The 16543-nt window shown below is 46.0% G+C and overlaps 1 protein-coding gene across 1 annotated transcript in view; it reads right to left on the bottom strand.

Annotated features, from left to right (window-relative positions):
- The window catches only part of LOC138754746 (collagen alpha-1(V) chain-like), a 244223-nt gene that overhangs the window by 20426 nt on the left and 207254 nt on the right, over window positions 1–16543 (bottom strand). Inside the window, exons 54-58 of the mRNA XM_069919517.1 lie at window positions 12115–12168; window positions 11967–12020; window positions 9639–9692; window positions 6884–6991; window positions 6057–6110 (exon numbers count right to left, since the gene is read on the bottom strand). Of these exons, the coding sequence (XP_069775618.1) occupies window positions 6057–6110; window positions 6884–6991; window positions 9639–9692; window positions 11967–12020; window positions 12115–12168 (324 nt within the window). The remainder of the gene's footprint in view (window positions 1–6056; window positions 6111–6883; window positions 6992–9638; window positions 9693–11966; window positions 12021–12114; window positions 12169–16543) is intronic.

The raw sequence follows: 16543 nt of genomic DNA, 5'->3' as shown, positions 1-16543 counted from the left end.
TCTCTTCCCCTCCCTCCCCTCTCTACTTTCTGCAGGGATTTCTCCCTCCATGACTTCCTCAACCACTAATCCCTTCCCACTCATACCCCCCCTCCCTGGTACCTACCCCTGTGACTGCAGGATATTCTCCACCTGCACCCGCAGCTCCTCCCTCACCGCGATTCGGGGCAGCCCTTCCAAGTGAAGCCACACTTGTGAATCTGCAGGGGTCATCGACAGCTGCCGCTGTGGTCTCCCCTATATCGGAGAGAGTGGGGAGGGGATTGCCTCATTGATGCAGTGGTCATCGACTTCTCCCACTATGGTCTCCCCTACATCGGAGCGACTGGGGGATTGACTCGTTGATGCAGGGGTCATTGACTGCATCTGATGATCCGCTGTGGTCTCCTCTACATCGGAGAGACTGGACGCAGTCTCGGAGATTGCTTCATTGAGCACCTCTACTCTGTCCACTGCCACAGCAAGGACCTCCCAGTGGCCACCCACTTCAATTCTGTAACCCACTCCCACACCGACATGTCTGTCCATGGCCTTATCGCCTACAAATTTTTACTTTTATTTAAGTTTTTAATATTATTTACAGCACGGTAGAAGCCAACTCTGTCCCATTTAAATCTGCGTTGCCCAATTACACCCAAATTAACCCTGAACATTATTGGTGGGTGAAAGGAAACTGTCTTCTTTGGCTTGGCTTCGCGGACGAAGATTTATGGAGGGGGTAAAAAGTCCACGTCAGCTGCAGGCTCGTTTGTGGCTGACCAGTCCGATGCGGGACAGGCAGACACGATTGCAGCGGTTGCAAGGGAAAATTGGTTGGTTGGGGTTGGGTGTTGGGTTTTTCCTCCTTTGCCTTTTGTCAGTGGACACAGGGAAAGCCCACACAGGGACAAGGAGAACATCCCCACAGATAGCACTGGATTCGCAGGTGTAATAGTGTTGTGCTAACTGCCGCCTTTTGAGAAACAACACCTAATATTCCATCTGAGCACTCTCCAAACAAACAGGATTAAACATGGACTTCTCCACTTTCCGTTAAATTTATCCACCGAGTCTCTGTCTCTCACTCTCTCTCTCTCTCTCTCTCTCTCTCTCTCTCTCTCTCTCTCTCTCTCTCCCCTTCCCTGTCCCTCTGTCTCGTTTCCTCCAGCTTCCCCACCCACTTCCCTCTCCGACCAGAGAGCTACCCACTCCCCCATCAGCTTTTTGCTCTTCTACCCTCCCGCCTGCATCCACTGATGTTCTTACATGTTGGCCTGTGCTCCTACCCTCGCCCTTTCCTCCCGTCTCTCCAGCCCCCCACCTTTTTATTCAGCCCCCTGCCTGCTCTTTGCTCCCACCTTGATGAAGGACTCAGGCCTGAAACATTGGTGCTGCATCTTTGTTCCATATAGAACAGTGGTTTTCAAACTGCCCCCCTAAACTCACCTTCTACCTTAAGCAATCCCTAGGCCATCAGTGCTCTGTGATTGGTAAGGGATTGCTTAAGGTGGGATGTGAGTGGGAAGGGAAGGTTGAGAACTACTGCTCTAGATGCAAATGTGACTGAAATATTTTGCTCGAGAAAAATTGTCATTGGCCCATTTCCTTTGGAGCTCTGAAACACTGCACATAACGAGTCAATTAGGCATGATTAAAGCAGTGGGTTTCAACCTTTTTTTCCACACCCACATCCCATCTTACTAATCACAGAGCACTTATGGCAGAGGGATTACTTAAGGTGGAATGTGAGTTTAGGGGGGCAATTTGAAAATCTCAGATATAGAATTTAAGAAAACAAGGCAACAAAGTTAGCGCAACGCCTTTACAGCGCCAGCGATCGGGACTGGGGGTTCAAATCCCGCGCTGTCTGTAAGGAGTCTGCACGTTCTCTCTGTGTCTGTGTGGATTTCCCCGGGGGGCTTCAGCTTCCTCCCACCATTTGAAACGTACTGCGGGTTGGAGGTTAATAGGGTGTAATTGGGCCGAAAGGGCCTGTTACCATGCTGGAGATCTTTTCAATATTTTTATTGATGTTAAAATTGAACTTCCACTTTGAAAAATAGAGAACAGAAAGATACTTGCCAAAAGTTAAAAAAAATGTACATTAATTTTAAATCATAGCATTACATTCAAAATACCCTGCATTCTCAAATGACAGATCATATTATACGAATTACTTAATTATATAACAATGGAGCAGAGATGTGGTCTCTCAGAAGAATGCTGTGCCTATCATATTTGGACAGGATAACAAACAAAGAAGTTTGACAAAGAACATAAACAAATTGTACATTGCTCAAAAGAATCAGAAAACAGCCATCAGAATTCTTTGGACACGCTGTGTGAAGAGATACATTAGAAACAGAGGTCTCAACCTTTTTCTTTTCACTCACACACCACTTTAAGTAATCCCTGTGCCATCTGTGCTCTGTGATTGGTAAAGGATTGCTTAAGGTGGGATGTGGGTGAGAAAGGAAGGTTGAGAATCGCTGCTCTAGACCCAATGGAATATTTTGCTTCAGAAAAATTGACCTTGGCCCATTTCCTTTGGAGCTCTGAATCCCTGCACATGATGAGTCAATGAGGGACAATGAAAACAATGGTTTTCAACCTTTTTCTTTCCACACACATCCCACCTTAAGCAGTGTCTTACTAATCACAGAGCACCTATGGCCTAGGGGTTACTTATGGTGGAATGTGAGTGGAAAGGAAGGTTGAGAATCCCTGGCCTAGAATACTTAATGACAATGAGAAACCTGGAAGGAAATAAAAGCAGAAGGAGACAGGGAATGAAAATGAGAGATGGACTAACATCGGGGTTAGAAACAGGGGAGGGAACAACTAGAATTCGGAGGGTCGGAAACCATGACGGATGATCGCCCCTGAACGATATATTTTTAAAAATGATAATCTAAACCCACTACCAAGAATGAAGTTGTTTGGCCAAAAGAGGAAAAAATAATTTCTTATCAAAGTAATAAAATACCTTATTAGTCAATACCTCTAAATTTATAGCAAAGATTATGGAAATAATTCTAAAAAAGGGTCCCCACCATGTTTGAAAATTTAAATTTAAATTGGAAATTGAGCATTGAATCTTCTCTAAATTTAAACATGACATATCATCATGTAGCCACTGAGCATGAGTAGGTGGGGCAACGTCCTTTCAGTGATGTGTGTCTTCATTTCTTACTTTTTAAAATACTTTTATTGAGTTTAATATATAAACCCTACAAAGTATTTAATAAAAGATATAATAGGTCATATCATGTACATATGGATACAAGGTATGTAAAACTATATTAGACTAAGGTCTGTCTAATTTAAGAATATGATCTATGACAACCATATTATACTCAAATTTAACAAATTGATCTAACAAAAAAGAAACCAAAAACATAAAACTAGATCTAATCTACCCCCTCCCTCTAATCAAGGTGACCTTGTAGAAAAGGATGGATTGAATAGTGACCTTCAGACCTTTGCCAGAGCATCCGAACTTCTTAAATCTTCCCAATCATGTTCGTAATCTATGAATGGGCCCCACTTCTTTACGAATTGAAACTTTCTATCTATAATGCTGTATCTAATTTGCTTCATACTTAAATAGGACATTACATCATGTACGAGTTGGTGAAGAGTCATCTTCCCCTACTGTTTTAGGTGTGGCATGGATATTGTACTTTTGTACGAACTACCTGGTTATGCATTAAATCAAGACCTCTTTAAATACATTTGGGGGAAATATGAATGAAGATGATGGGGGTGGACTTCCCTCTTGTTCTGAAATTGTTTCTTTTTGGGGAACATTTGGCTGGCCATGAATGTTAACTTCCCCCCAAAAAAGTAAATCCCAAATCTATTAAAATCACTTTGGTAACAGCCAGGAAATGCCGAGTGGTAACATGGAAATCCGATTCCCTCTTATAGGTTGACCGTTGGAATGTGGAAACTCAAAGTTGTCAACCCCTGGAGAAAATTACTTATCATCTTCGAAATGAATATAACATATTCATCGATGTTTTGCTGCCTTGTTTGAATGATTTAAATGCCCAGATGGTTTAATGTATTTATTACACATTTTATATTTGATTCTCATCCCTTACTTGTAATTCAAAATTGTTATTTTGATCTTTTTTTGGATTGTATTATATGTTGATGTATTATATGTTGCCAGCTCTTTTCCCTTTTCCATTTTCATCTTCTCCCCCTCTGTCTATAGTTAATTTTCCTTTATCTTAATGTACAGATGGGTTTAATGCATTGTAAGGATATAATTTTTTTGTATATTTGTATATGTTCAAATATCATTTATTGAGTCCTTTTTGTGTGTTTATATTTTTTTCTTAAAAATTATAAAATATAATAAAGGATTAATCTTCCCCTTTCATTAAAATTTTGTCAGGCTATCAACATGATAAAAGCTAAAACTATCTCCTGGGTTGCAGACAGAGGTATATCTGGTTTGCAAGAAGGACCAAACAAAGCTTAAATTAAAAATTAAAATTTAGAAGTCTGCGAGTCCTGCTGATTTTCTGCAGCACTTCTGTGTGTTCAGCTTCAATCCCAGCGTGGGCAGACTTCCTTGTTTAACCATGGTAACCAGCTCAGGCTAGAAGCTGGCTTGGCTTCGCCTCCCCACGCACCGTCCAGTGTCTACCACAAATGAGCCACCTGCACCACAGGGTGCTCTCCGCTTGCCCGGATGAGGCTGCGACACAAAACTCTAGAAATCACAGAAAGTCTATGTCCTTCAAGCCTAAGTTCCCCTTGATCCACTTATACCAGTGGGGCCCATGTCCATCTTTTTTTTTTAATTTATCTAATGAACTGGCCTCAGCATCAGTTAGCAGAACGCAGGGGTTCAAATCCAGCGCAGACTGTAAGGTGCCTGTACTTTCTCCCCGTGTCTGTGTGAATTTCCTTCGGGTACTCTAGTTTCCTCCCACCCTCCCAAACGAACGGGGTTGGTAGGTTCATGGGATTTTACAGCATAGGCCTTTGTTCTAAAATGCTGCGGTTAAATTTTTTAAATGTAAATTTCTTTTTAAATTCATGGGAGGTGGTTGGATCATTTTGGAGGTGACTTGTGATCAGCCAAGTCCTGCTTCTAATGAGTTTTGTGTGTGGTCTGCCCATTACAGGAAGGACGTGGAGGCTTTGCAAACAGTGCAGAAGAGAATTGCTATTATTTCATTGCAATCATAGCATTTACAAACTTCCCTGTTTAACTTATGATGGTGTAGCCTGGATTGGAGGGGATGAGCTACCAGGAGAGGCTAGACAACTTGCAGCCCAGATCCCGAGAAACAGGACGAAAACTGCCAACCCAACCGGCTTTAGCCGTGGGGGGATACCTGACCTCTCCTGAACCCGCGGCCTGCGGTCTCACATCCCAGGGAACAACCTGCAGTAGCGGAGACCAGGAGTCGAAGGGAGGAGGGCTCTGGGTGATCTTTGCCATGGACAGGAGGAAGAGGCTCAGAGCGGTCGGAGGGTGTGAGGCTGTCAACGTGTTGGGGCCTATCTGCCAGGGTTTGGAGGGAGGTCTCGGTGTTAATAAGGTTTCAGGGAGACTGAGCTGCTGTGGGCTTGGGGTACCTGGTCCTGAGGAGGTATCAGCAAAGTGGGTGACGGGCTGAAGTATGAGTGGAGAGGGAGGGAGGTTGGTCCTGTCTGAGAATTGAAGGGGCTAGGGGGATCTATGCCATCCATTCTCAACCTATTTCTGGCTGTGGTACCCTTAGGGCTCTGCTCAAAGTTTATGGGCCCCCTTCCCTGTGAAGCAGTTAATTTTGGTCAGTTCCTTCTGTAATTGTCTCCGAGTGACTACATTTAAAAAGCCATCAAAAATATTTTATGATTTCAGTCCATGGCCCCCAGAAAGGCCATATGGTACTTGTTCAGAATGGCTGCTGGATGTTATGGATATCAGTGGGTCTTGGGGCAGTGGGGGTTATGTGCCGCACCACTCAGTGGCAGTGAGAGGGAATCAGATATGTTCTCATCCCCGATTTTCCCAGACTCCCTTCCAGTCACTCAGAGCCAATGACCAGCAGGATCCAAGGTTCACCTACCATTGGGCCGGGAGGGCCGACCTGTCCAGGGACTCCAGGAGTTCCTTGTTCACCCTGTGGGAGAGAAGCAAGCAAGGGTTCAATAAGGTCACCATGTCAGACAGGGTGAGGTAGAGTGCAGAAGGCAGAGGAGAGTTGGGGGGGGCGGGGGAGAGAGAGAGTGGAGGAGGCAGAGGGAGAGACAGAGATAGGCCGAGAATGGGGAGGGATAGAGGGCAGAAGGATGTGAGAGAATGCAGAGGAAGGGGGGGGGCGAGAGGGCAGAGGGAGAGAAGGCAGAGCAGAGGGGAGAAAGAGAGAGAGAGAGAGAGGTGGAGGAGGAGAGAGGGCAGAGGAGAGTAAGGATCCAAGAGAGGACAGAGGAAGAGGGAGGGAGAAGGAGACAGAGAGGAAGGGAGGGCTAGAGGGCAGAGAGGGTAGAGGGAGGGAGAGAGAGGAGAGATAGGGGTCAGAGAGAGAGGAGGGATAGGGGTCAGAGAGAGAGGAAGGTTAGGGGTCAGAGAGGGAGAGAGAGAGAGAGACAAGAGGAGGGAGAGGGGAGAGGGACAGAGCAAGCAGAGTATAGAAAGTGGGCAGAGGAGAGGAAGAGGAGAGAGAGGGGAGGTGATAAAGGATGATAAAGATAGAGATAGAGAGGGGAACAGAAAGGGGGGTAGAGATGGGGAGAGGGGGAAAGAGGTGAGAGAGTAGAAAAGGGGGATGGGAAAGGGGATGTTGGGAAGGGCAAGGGGGGGGTGTAAAGGGGGAGAGGGTGGAAATGGAAGGGAAGGGATGACTATAAAGTTTTCCCAGGTGAATCACATCCCCTGCTCTTCCAGCAGACTTACCACGGCGCCAGGAATACCACGGAGACCCTCTGGACCTTGTTTTCCCACGGAACCCTGGGGGCCAACTGGACCAGTCTTGCCTTGAGGTCCCACAGCACCAGCTTCACCCTAAAACATAACAGTAGAATTCGTTAACACATGCACACCGTGGTCTCTCGGGGCCCCACCAGCCCCAGGCTGCCATGGCCAAAGACAAGGGGCTTGATAATCTCCCCCTTTTCTGGTTCCCGCTCTTATCCCTCCCACCTTCTCCCCGCAATCCTGTCATCCTGGAGGCATTGGGAATGTGAGTAAGCCCCAGTGCTCCTTGCTTGCTTCTCACTCACAGCCAAAGGGTGGTGGGTGTGGAAAAAGTAGGGCAGAGAGGAAGGGAAAGAGAGGGCATAGGAGAGAGAGGGCAGTGTGCATGTGAAAGAGAGAGGGAGAGTCAGTGAAAGAGAAAAAGGGGAGGAGAGGGGGACAGAGAGGGAGAGAGGAAGAGAGCACAGAGGGTCCAGTTAACAGACGTGCTGGAGAAATTCAGCAGTCACGCAGCACCCAGAGGAAGCTTTAGAAGGCAGTCGACATTTAGGACCTGGGCTCTTGATCAGGGGTGACGAAAGTCAGACAGACCCCTGAATAAAAATATGGCAGGGGTGGGGGAGTGGGGTGTGGAGGAGAGGAGAAGGAAGGGGATGGGGCTAACATGACATGGGAGGTGACAGGTTGGAGGGTAGAAAAGAAAGAAGATGAGAAGTGATGGGGGAGAGGCTAAATTTATTTACATTTTAATTGTAAGCTTTTTAAAAATTTAAACGTACAACACGACGTTTGGGATGGCAAGCCCATGCTGCAATTCCATCAATTAACCTACAATCCCGCCACGTTTTGAACGGTGGGAGAAAACCAACACAAACACGGGGAGAACATACAAACAGCGCGGGATTCAAAACCCGGACCCGATCGCTGGTGCTGTAACGGCGTTGCATGCTAAAACGGAGGTAGCTTTATGATGAGAGAACGGAAGGGGGGTGGGGAGCGGAGATGAAGGGAGATAAAGGGATAGGGAAAGAAGGAAAGATGGGGCAAATGGAATTTGGAGTAGTTGATATTGATGGCGTCTGGTGGGAGAGTGCACAGTGGGTGGGGGGGGGCAATTGGACTGGACTTTGTGAGTGTCCCAATGCAGAAGGGATTCAGTCTCTCCAGGTGGAGAGAGCATTGGGAATCAGCACCGGGCAGCGATCAGACCCTAATGTGGACCCAGCTTCAAACTGGTCTGACAGTCAGGATGTCTAAACATCCTCGTGGTTCAGCTTGGGAATGCCAAGGTTTGGGAATATGTCGGGGAGCAGTCAAGAGGAATGGGTCACTTGGTGAGTTAACCCATTGGCCGGTGAAAGCATCTTCCAAATAAACCATTCAGGTAGACATGAAAACTGCCACCTCTGGTGGTTTCGGCAAGCAAAGAGAAACAGGAGGGACCCAGCAGGTAAGGCATGGTCAATCACCGTTTCAGGTATGGACCTTTTACTGAGGGTCAGAATCAGAATCAGAATTTATTGTCAGAAACATGTGTCACAAAATTGTTTTCTGGCAGCACCACAGGTGCAAAAAATTGAAATAAATTTGTGCAAGAGAGGAAGTGCGAAAATGTCTGTGGGTCATTGTCCATTCAGGAATCTGATGGCAGAGGGGAAGAAGCTGTCCTTCTGCCGCTAGGTCCTCGTCTTCAGGCTTCTGGACCTCCTTTCCAATGTTAGCAGTGAGAAGAGGGCGTGGCCAGGGTGGTGGGATCTTGGAGGATAGAGGTTGTTTTCTTAAGACACTGCCTCATGTGAGTGCCCTGACCTGTTGGTGTTTTGAGAGCAAAGGGGAGATAGAGAGAGTAAAAAGAATAAAGGTGGGGGGTAGATTTGCCAAGAGGATACTGAAGGTGGGAGGGGTGAAGAGACAGGTGTGGGAAGAGACCTCTTGGGTGGGGAGCTGGAGCGAAATCCAAGAGCAAGATTTGGTAAAGAGAGATGGAAGAGAGTGAAACACGTCTGCAGACACTGTGATTGTAGTAAGAACTCGTTGAAATGCTGGAGGATCCCGGCTGGTCTTTTCAGCGTCTATAGGAGACAAAGATATATTGCTGACATTTTGGGGAGAGTTGGAACCAAGCGAGAGGTTGAGAGTTCCCTGAAGATGGAAAATTCAACGCTCAAGGTTACCCAGGAGCAAATATGACGTGTTGGTCCATGCATTTTCACTTGGGACTCATCCTGACTACAGATTGGTGTGGGAATGAGGAGGGGATTCAAAGTAGTTCCAGGACATTATAATCTGACTGTACATATAGAACCACAGGACACTAGAGCACAGAAAACAGACCATTCAGCTCCTCTAATCTGTGCCGAAGCATCATTCAGCACTCTTTAAAGTTTTAAAGGGCACGGTAACAGGCCCACGAGTCTGCGCCGCTCAATTTACATCCAATTAACCTACACTCCAGTACATTTCGAATGGGAGGAAACTGAAGCCCCCAGGGAAAATGCACACTGACACGGGGAAAACTTAGAGACCAATCATTGCATCACAATGGCGTTGCACTAACCGTTACACCAACCTTGCCACCCCAAACTTATTGATATCTTCCGGGACTGGCTTTCATCTCTCACCTGCTGGAATCCTAGAGCAGGCAGATTGCACTCCCTCACCCTCATTCTACATTGCCCAACCCTCAGTCGTCCCACCAACGATAACAGACAAGTGGCTTCTCGCAACACCTTACCTTTTTGCCTTTCTCTCCCTCTCGCCCCTCAGGACCACGAGCTCCGGCCGGACCCTGTGAGAAGAAAGCAGAATGATTCAGGAGGTGAACTGTTGGGAGAGTCTGGACAGATGCCAGTCTGGGCCTGGTGAGATCAGAGAATGTATTGCCCCAGGGATGGTAGATCAATGCAGACCTGAGGGCAATTGCATGGAAGGTTCTTCACTGAGTGACACCCCTCGTTATAAACACACAGAATTGCTGGAGGAACTCAGCAGGTCTTGTAGCTTCCATAGGCGATACAGACATACCCATGACATTTTGGGCCTGAACAAAGTATGAGTAGATACCATGCAGGCTTAATTAACACCTTTCACCTGTTGATCCGTGCTCCTCCTCTCCACCCCACCCAGGTTTTTTTTTAATTTTAGACATATAGAACGGTAAATGGCCATTTCGGGTCACGAGTCCGTGCTGCCAAATTTACAACCCATTAACCTACATCCCCCGGTACGTTTTGAAAGGTGGGAGGAAACCAGACCCCCTGGAGGAAAACCCACGCAGGCACGAGGAGAACGTACAAACCCCTTACAGACAGCGTGGGATTCGACCCCCTGTCTGGTCCTGATTGCTGGCGCTGTAGAGGCACGACGCCAACCGGGCTGCCCCCAAACGCCTGCCTGCTTTTGACCTGTTTTAGTGAGGGGGAGAGGGTAGCCCTCTGATAGGAGGGGGCAAGGGGGTGGAGAACTGAAAGAAAGGAGACAGAGCAAGAGGGAAAGAGAGAGAGAGACATGGCGGAGGTGGTTAATAGAAATTTAAGAATAAGAGCAGAGCCAAACTCTCTTCCCATGCAGGCCACGTGGCCTGCTGAGTTTCTCCAGCATGTCTGCGTATTGCACAAGACCCTGGTATTTCCTTGTTTAACTCCATACATCTGTCAAAATACCTTTGTAAGCCCTAATTGTGCCCATGTCTACACCTTCCACAGGCAGTTCGTTTCATATAAGGATCCCCACTGTGAGTGGTAACATTGTTGCTCAGGTCCCTTACCGAACCTTGAGCCAATGCCCTCTAGTTCTAGAATCATCTACCCTGGGAAACAGAGTGTGATCATTCACTTTATGCATCCTCCTCAGTGATTTTATGGTCACTCCCACCCCCAACATTCCCCGCTTCCTACACTCCAGAGAATAAAGACCCGGCCAATCCGACCTCCCCCTTTGACACAAACCCTCCAGACTCAGTAACAACCCTGGTGAATCTCCCCTCCCTCTGTACTGATGTCCTGCCCGCACTTGGCTGATCAGAACTCCATGCAGTGTGCTCTCACCGACGCCTTGACTGAAGCCCCAACTTTCGTACTCAACCATGGAAGCCAAACTCCTTCCTCACCACCTTGTCAACTTGAGCCATCACTTTAAAGGAACTATGCCCCCCCGGTCTTCAATGCTCTGCAGGGTTCTGCCGTTTACTCTGCAAGTCCTGCCTTGGAGTGACTGTTTCGGGCATTTTCAGTGTTTATCCTAGATATACCACTTGCCCATCTCCAGGTGTGCCAACAAAGATCTCCCTCAATTCTCTGCCCCCCCTTGTAGCTCCTGGAGTTTGGAGCTTGCCTCATTCCTAGAAGCCAAGGAGACCAGACTCATCTGCGGGAGGCTGATGTTGACTCAGAGCCATGGTATCAATCTTGCATTGCTATAGGTCATCTTAAACCATAGAAGATTACAGCAGAGAAACAGAACCTTTTGGCCCTTCTAGTCTGTGCCGAACCATTCTTTTCTTGCCTAATCCCACTGACCTGCACTCAGTCCATCGCCCTCCAGACCTCTCCCATCCATGTATGTCTAAATTAAATGTGAAAATTGAGCCCACATTCACCTCTTCAACTGGCAGCTGGGTCCATCCCCCCTCCACCCCCCCACCAATGTTCTCCCTAAACCTCTCCCCTTTCATCCTTAATCCATCATCTCTGGTTCTTGTCTCACCCAACCTTAGTGGAAAAAGCAAAACACCACAGACATCTCCCAACTCACCCAATGGATAGAGTTGTTTTATGTATGTGGGCATCTCCAACCAGAGCTAATGGATGGAGTTGTTTTAGGTAGGTGGGCATCTCCAACCAGAGCCAATGGATGGAGCTGTTTTATGTATGTGAGCATCTCAAACCAGAACCAATGGATGGAATTGTTTTATGTAGATGGGCATCTCCAACCAGAGCCAATGGATGGAGCTGTTTTATGTATGTGAGCATCTCCAACCAGAGCCAATGGATGAAGCTGTTTTATGTATGTGAGCATCTCCAACCAGAGCCAATGGATGTAGTTGTTGGAAGCCCTTGCTTACCCTCTTCCCAGGAGGACCTGGTGGCCCAACTTCTCCCGTTGGTCCTGGTGACCCCTGTGTGACAAGACAAAGTGAGAAGGAAGGGTCAGTCATTGAGTAGCTCGCCCAAAACCAGTTAAAAGACAACATTCCTTCCATTGCTACTTACAGCTTGCCCTTGCTCGCCATCTTCTCCCTGCTCACCTTTAGCACCATCGTGACCCTAGAAACGAGGGAGGAGGGGATTAAAAAAAACAAAGGTTTAAAGATGAGTAAAGATGTAGACATACAGCAGAGTAACAGGCCCTTCCAATGCCCGAGCACATGCCACCCAAATACCCCAATTGACCTATAACCCTGTAGGGTTTTGGAGGAGACTGGAGTTCTAGTGGAATTACTAGTGGTGTTCCACGAGGGTCAGTGTTGGGGTCCATCCACTTTATGTTGCATATTGGTGATTTTTGATTATGGAATGAATGGCTTTGTGGCCAAGTTTGCCGATGACACAGATGGGATTAAATTAAACAATTTGTGGAATTAAAGGAGGGATTATTCTTTATCTCAAAACAGTTTAATTCCCATGACTTTGGTAATAGAATCTTGGCAACCTGGTATCAGTTGCATTGATGATCAACTGAGGCAATTTATGTCTTTTAAGGGACTTAGATATAATTTACCTAACAACGTATTCTCCTGCCATCTCCAATTGCTATCATTTTTTGAGGGAAAAGTAGAGACCATTAATGCTCCTACCAATGTGCATATACCTGAAAATTCTAATTCAAAAGGGGATTGCAACCAAATTTATCTCTAATATATATGCCAGTAGTTCTCAACCTTCTGCTTTCCACTCACATACCACTTTAAGTAATCCCTATGCCATCATTGCTCTGTGATTAGTAGGGATTGCTTCAGGTGGGATATGAGTGGGAAGGGAAGGTTGAGAACCACTGCTCTAGACCCAATTATTTTGCTTGAGAAAAATTGTCATTGGCCCATTTCTTTTGGAGTTCTGAAACCGTGCACATAACGAGTCAATTCAGGGGCGATTAAAACTTTTTCTTTCCACCCACATATCACCTATAGCAATCCCACAGAGCACTTATGGTATAGGGAATACTTAAAGTAGTATGTGAGTGGAAAGAAAAAAGGTTGAGAACCATTGTTACGTGCTCTGATCCAAGATCAAAGCCCAAAATCTGGACGACATAGATTGAGCGAGAGATCAGAGTCGATCCACAATGCTGGTCAGATCTATGTGGACTGCCTGAATTAATTCTAGATATAGACTGATTCATTAAATTTTTCTACACCAATTATCTCTCACACTTCAAAAGATACATAAAAATAAACCAGAATTTTCTGATAGGTGTTTGAGGTGTGGTATAGATGTCGGTACCGTTTCACATTCCACCTAGTTATGCACGAAATTAAGACCCTTTTGGATAGAACTGGGGGAAGTGTTGGCAACACAGGTCCTCTAGACCTGGAATAATTTCATTTGGGGAATTTGGCAGTTGCAAAAGTTAGCTTCTCCAGAAGTAAATCTAAATTTATTCAAATTGCATTGCCTATAGCCAGGATATGTAACATGGAAATCCGATTGGAACATGGTCGTGAATGGTTGTATTCCCCTTCAGAAAATTATTTATAGTCTTAGGAATAGATAGGGCACGTTCATGGAAATTTGGCAACCTTAAATGCACAGATTGTATCATTTATTTTGATATTTGTTAAATAGTGTACTCCTTATTAGAAATATAATACTTTTAAAATGATGTGACTCTGAGATATCAAAACTTGCTTCTTTCTATTTTCTTTCTTTTTCTCTCCCTCTATTCCCAGGTGTCTGTCCCCTTTTCTTTCTTTCTTTCCAAGCTGGGGAAGGGGCGCTGGGAGAAGAAGGACTCTCCTTTTTATTTTTCTTCGGGCCTTATGAATGTTTTTCTATGATTTTATATTCAGTGTATTATTGTTATATTAATTGAATCCTCTTTTGTGTAGTCTTCCAAAGGTGCTATTTTCCTTGGCGAGTCTGTTGTCTATCTCATTGTCGATCCTTGCATCTGATGAAATGGTGCAGCCGAGATAGGTAAACTGGTTGACCGTTTTGAGTTTTGTGTGCCCGATGGAGATGTGGGGGGGCTGGTAGTCATGGTGGGGAGCTGGCTGATGGAGGACCTCAGTTTTCTTCAGGCTGACTTCCAGGCCTCACAAAGATAAGCGTATACAGAGCCGTTGTCATACCCACACTCCTGTTCGGCTCCGAATCATGGGTCCTCTACCGGCATCACCTACGGCTCCTAGAACGCTTCCACCAGCATTGTCTCCGCTCCATCCTCAACATCCATTGGAGCGCTTTCATCCCTAACGTCAAAGTACTCGAGATGGCAGAGGTCGACAGCATCGAGTCCACGCTGCTGAAGATCCAGCTGCGCTGGGTGGGTCACGTCTCCAGAATGGAGGACCATCGCCTTCCCAAGATCGTGTTATATGGCGAGCTCTCCACTGGCCACCGTGACAGAGGTGCACCAAAGAAGAGGTACAAGGACTGCCTAAAGAAATCTCTTGGTGCCTGCCACATTGACCACCACCAGTGGGCTGATATCGCCTCAAACCGTGCATCTTGGCGCCTCACAGTTTGGCGGGCAGCAACCTCCTTTGAAGAAGACCGCAGAGCCCACCTCACTGACAAAAGGCAAAGGAGGAAAAACCCAACACCCAACCCCAACCAACCAATTTTCCCCTGCAGCCGCTGCAACCGTGTCTGCCTGTCCCACATCGGACTTGTCAGCCACAAACGAGCCTGCAGCTGACGTGGACTTTTACCCCCTCCATAAATCTTCGTCCGCGAAGCCAAGCCAAAGAAGAAGAAGAATTGAATCCTATAGTCTGTACTTTCTAAAAACTTAAATAAAACATTTTTAAAAAGTTTGCAGATGACACACAGTAGGTTGGGGAGCAGGTATGTAAATTTTAAATTTAGAATTTTTTTTTGATTTTCAATTTAAATGTAGACATAACAGGCCCTTTTGGCCCACCAGCCCGTGCTGCCCAAGGAGTGATGAGGAAACAGGGAGGCTGCAGAAGGATCTCGACAGATCTTGGAGAATAGTCAGAGAGGTGGCCAGGGAAAAATGTACAGCCGTGCACTTTGGTAGAAAAACTAAAGGGGCAGACTCTTTTTTAAAATGAGGAGAACACTGAAAATTCCCAGAGCTGGAAGTCCTCATGCAGGACCCCAAGGTTAACTTGCAGGTTGAGTCAGCGGTGAAGAAGGCAAATGCAATGCTGGCATTCATTTCAAGATAGAATTTCAGAGCAGGGATGTTGATGTTTTATAAGGCATTGGTAAGTCCCAATGTGTGAGCAGTTTGGGCTCCTTAGTTTAGAAAGGATACGCTGACGTTGGAGAGGGTTCAGACGAGGTTCACAAGGATGATTCCAGGAATGAAAGGCAGCACTTGGCCTGTACTCGCTGGTATTTAGGAGAACGAGGGGGGATCCCATTGAAACATTGAAACATTTCAAATGTTGAAATACATGGACAGAGTACAGTGGTTGGGAAAGTCTACTCTTCGGCCAAGAAGGCACAACTTCACAATTGATTAAATGAATGAAGATAATAATTTATAATAACATAGACTGTACAAATGGGAATTTAGGAGAATGAGGAGGGATCTTATCAAACATTTCGAATGTTGAAATGTACTGACAGAGAAGATGTAGGTAAGGTTGTTTCCCATGGTGAGAGAGTCCAGGACAAGAGGGCATAACTTCAAGATTGAAGGCCATCCACTTAGAACAGAGATGCGGAGGAATTTCTTCATCCAGAGGGTGGTGAATTTGTGGAATTAGTTGCCAGGGCGTATTTAAGGCAAGGTTTTTTTTTAAACTTTATTTATTCCTTCAAAAAACAAATAATATATGACATATACAGCAATTAAACATGAACATGAACTTTTTTTATATATAAAAAAGTGAAAAGAAAAAATCCCCCCTCCCCCTTCAGCCAACTCTCCTAAGGAGAGCCATAAAAAAAGAAAAAAGAAAGAATATTCTTGGAATATTTACCCTTCAATTTATATTGATTAGATTTTAATAAGGCAAGGTTGATAGGTTCTTGATTAGCCTGGGCATCGGAGGTTACGGGGAGAAGAACAGGCAGTGGGGCTGCATGACTGAATGGGGAAGGCTGAATCGCCTGCTTCTGCTCTGATGTTCGAGGAAACATGAGGGGCTATGTCTTCATCCAGAGAGAGAAATGGTGAACATCGGGTCAATTATTACACAAGAAAAATTTGGACAGGTGCATGGATGGGAGGAGTATCGAGGGGTATGGCCAGGTCAGTGGGATTAGGCAGTATAATAGTTTGGTGTGATGGGCTAGGTGGGCTGTTCCTGCGCTGTACTGTTCGACAGTTCTACACAGTCAGCAGTGAAACTGATTCATAACATCACACCCCTCCCATATTGAGCGCAAGGTCAAACATGGAAAGCCATGTGTTCCTGTGGAGAATGAAGGTGGGACTGAAGAAAGGTGGCAAGATTTATTTCAGGGCGTCAAGAAAGTAGGTTGCCTGTGTCTTGTCCTGTCA

Source organism: Narcine bancroftii, chromosome 2, assembly GCF_036971445.1.
Source record: "Narcine bancroftii isolate sNarBan1 chromosome 2, sNarBan1.hap1, whole genome shotgun sequence".
NCBI lineage: Eukaryota > Metazoa > Chordata > Chondrichthyes > Torpediniformes > Narcinidae > Narcine > Narcine bancroftii.
This window is presented reverse-complemented; position numbering and strand designations above follow the sequence as displayed.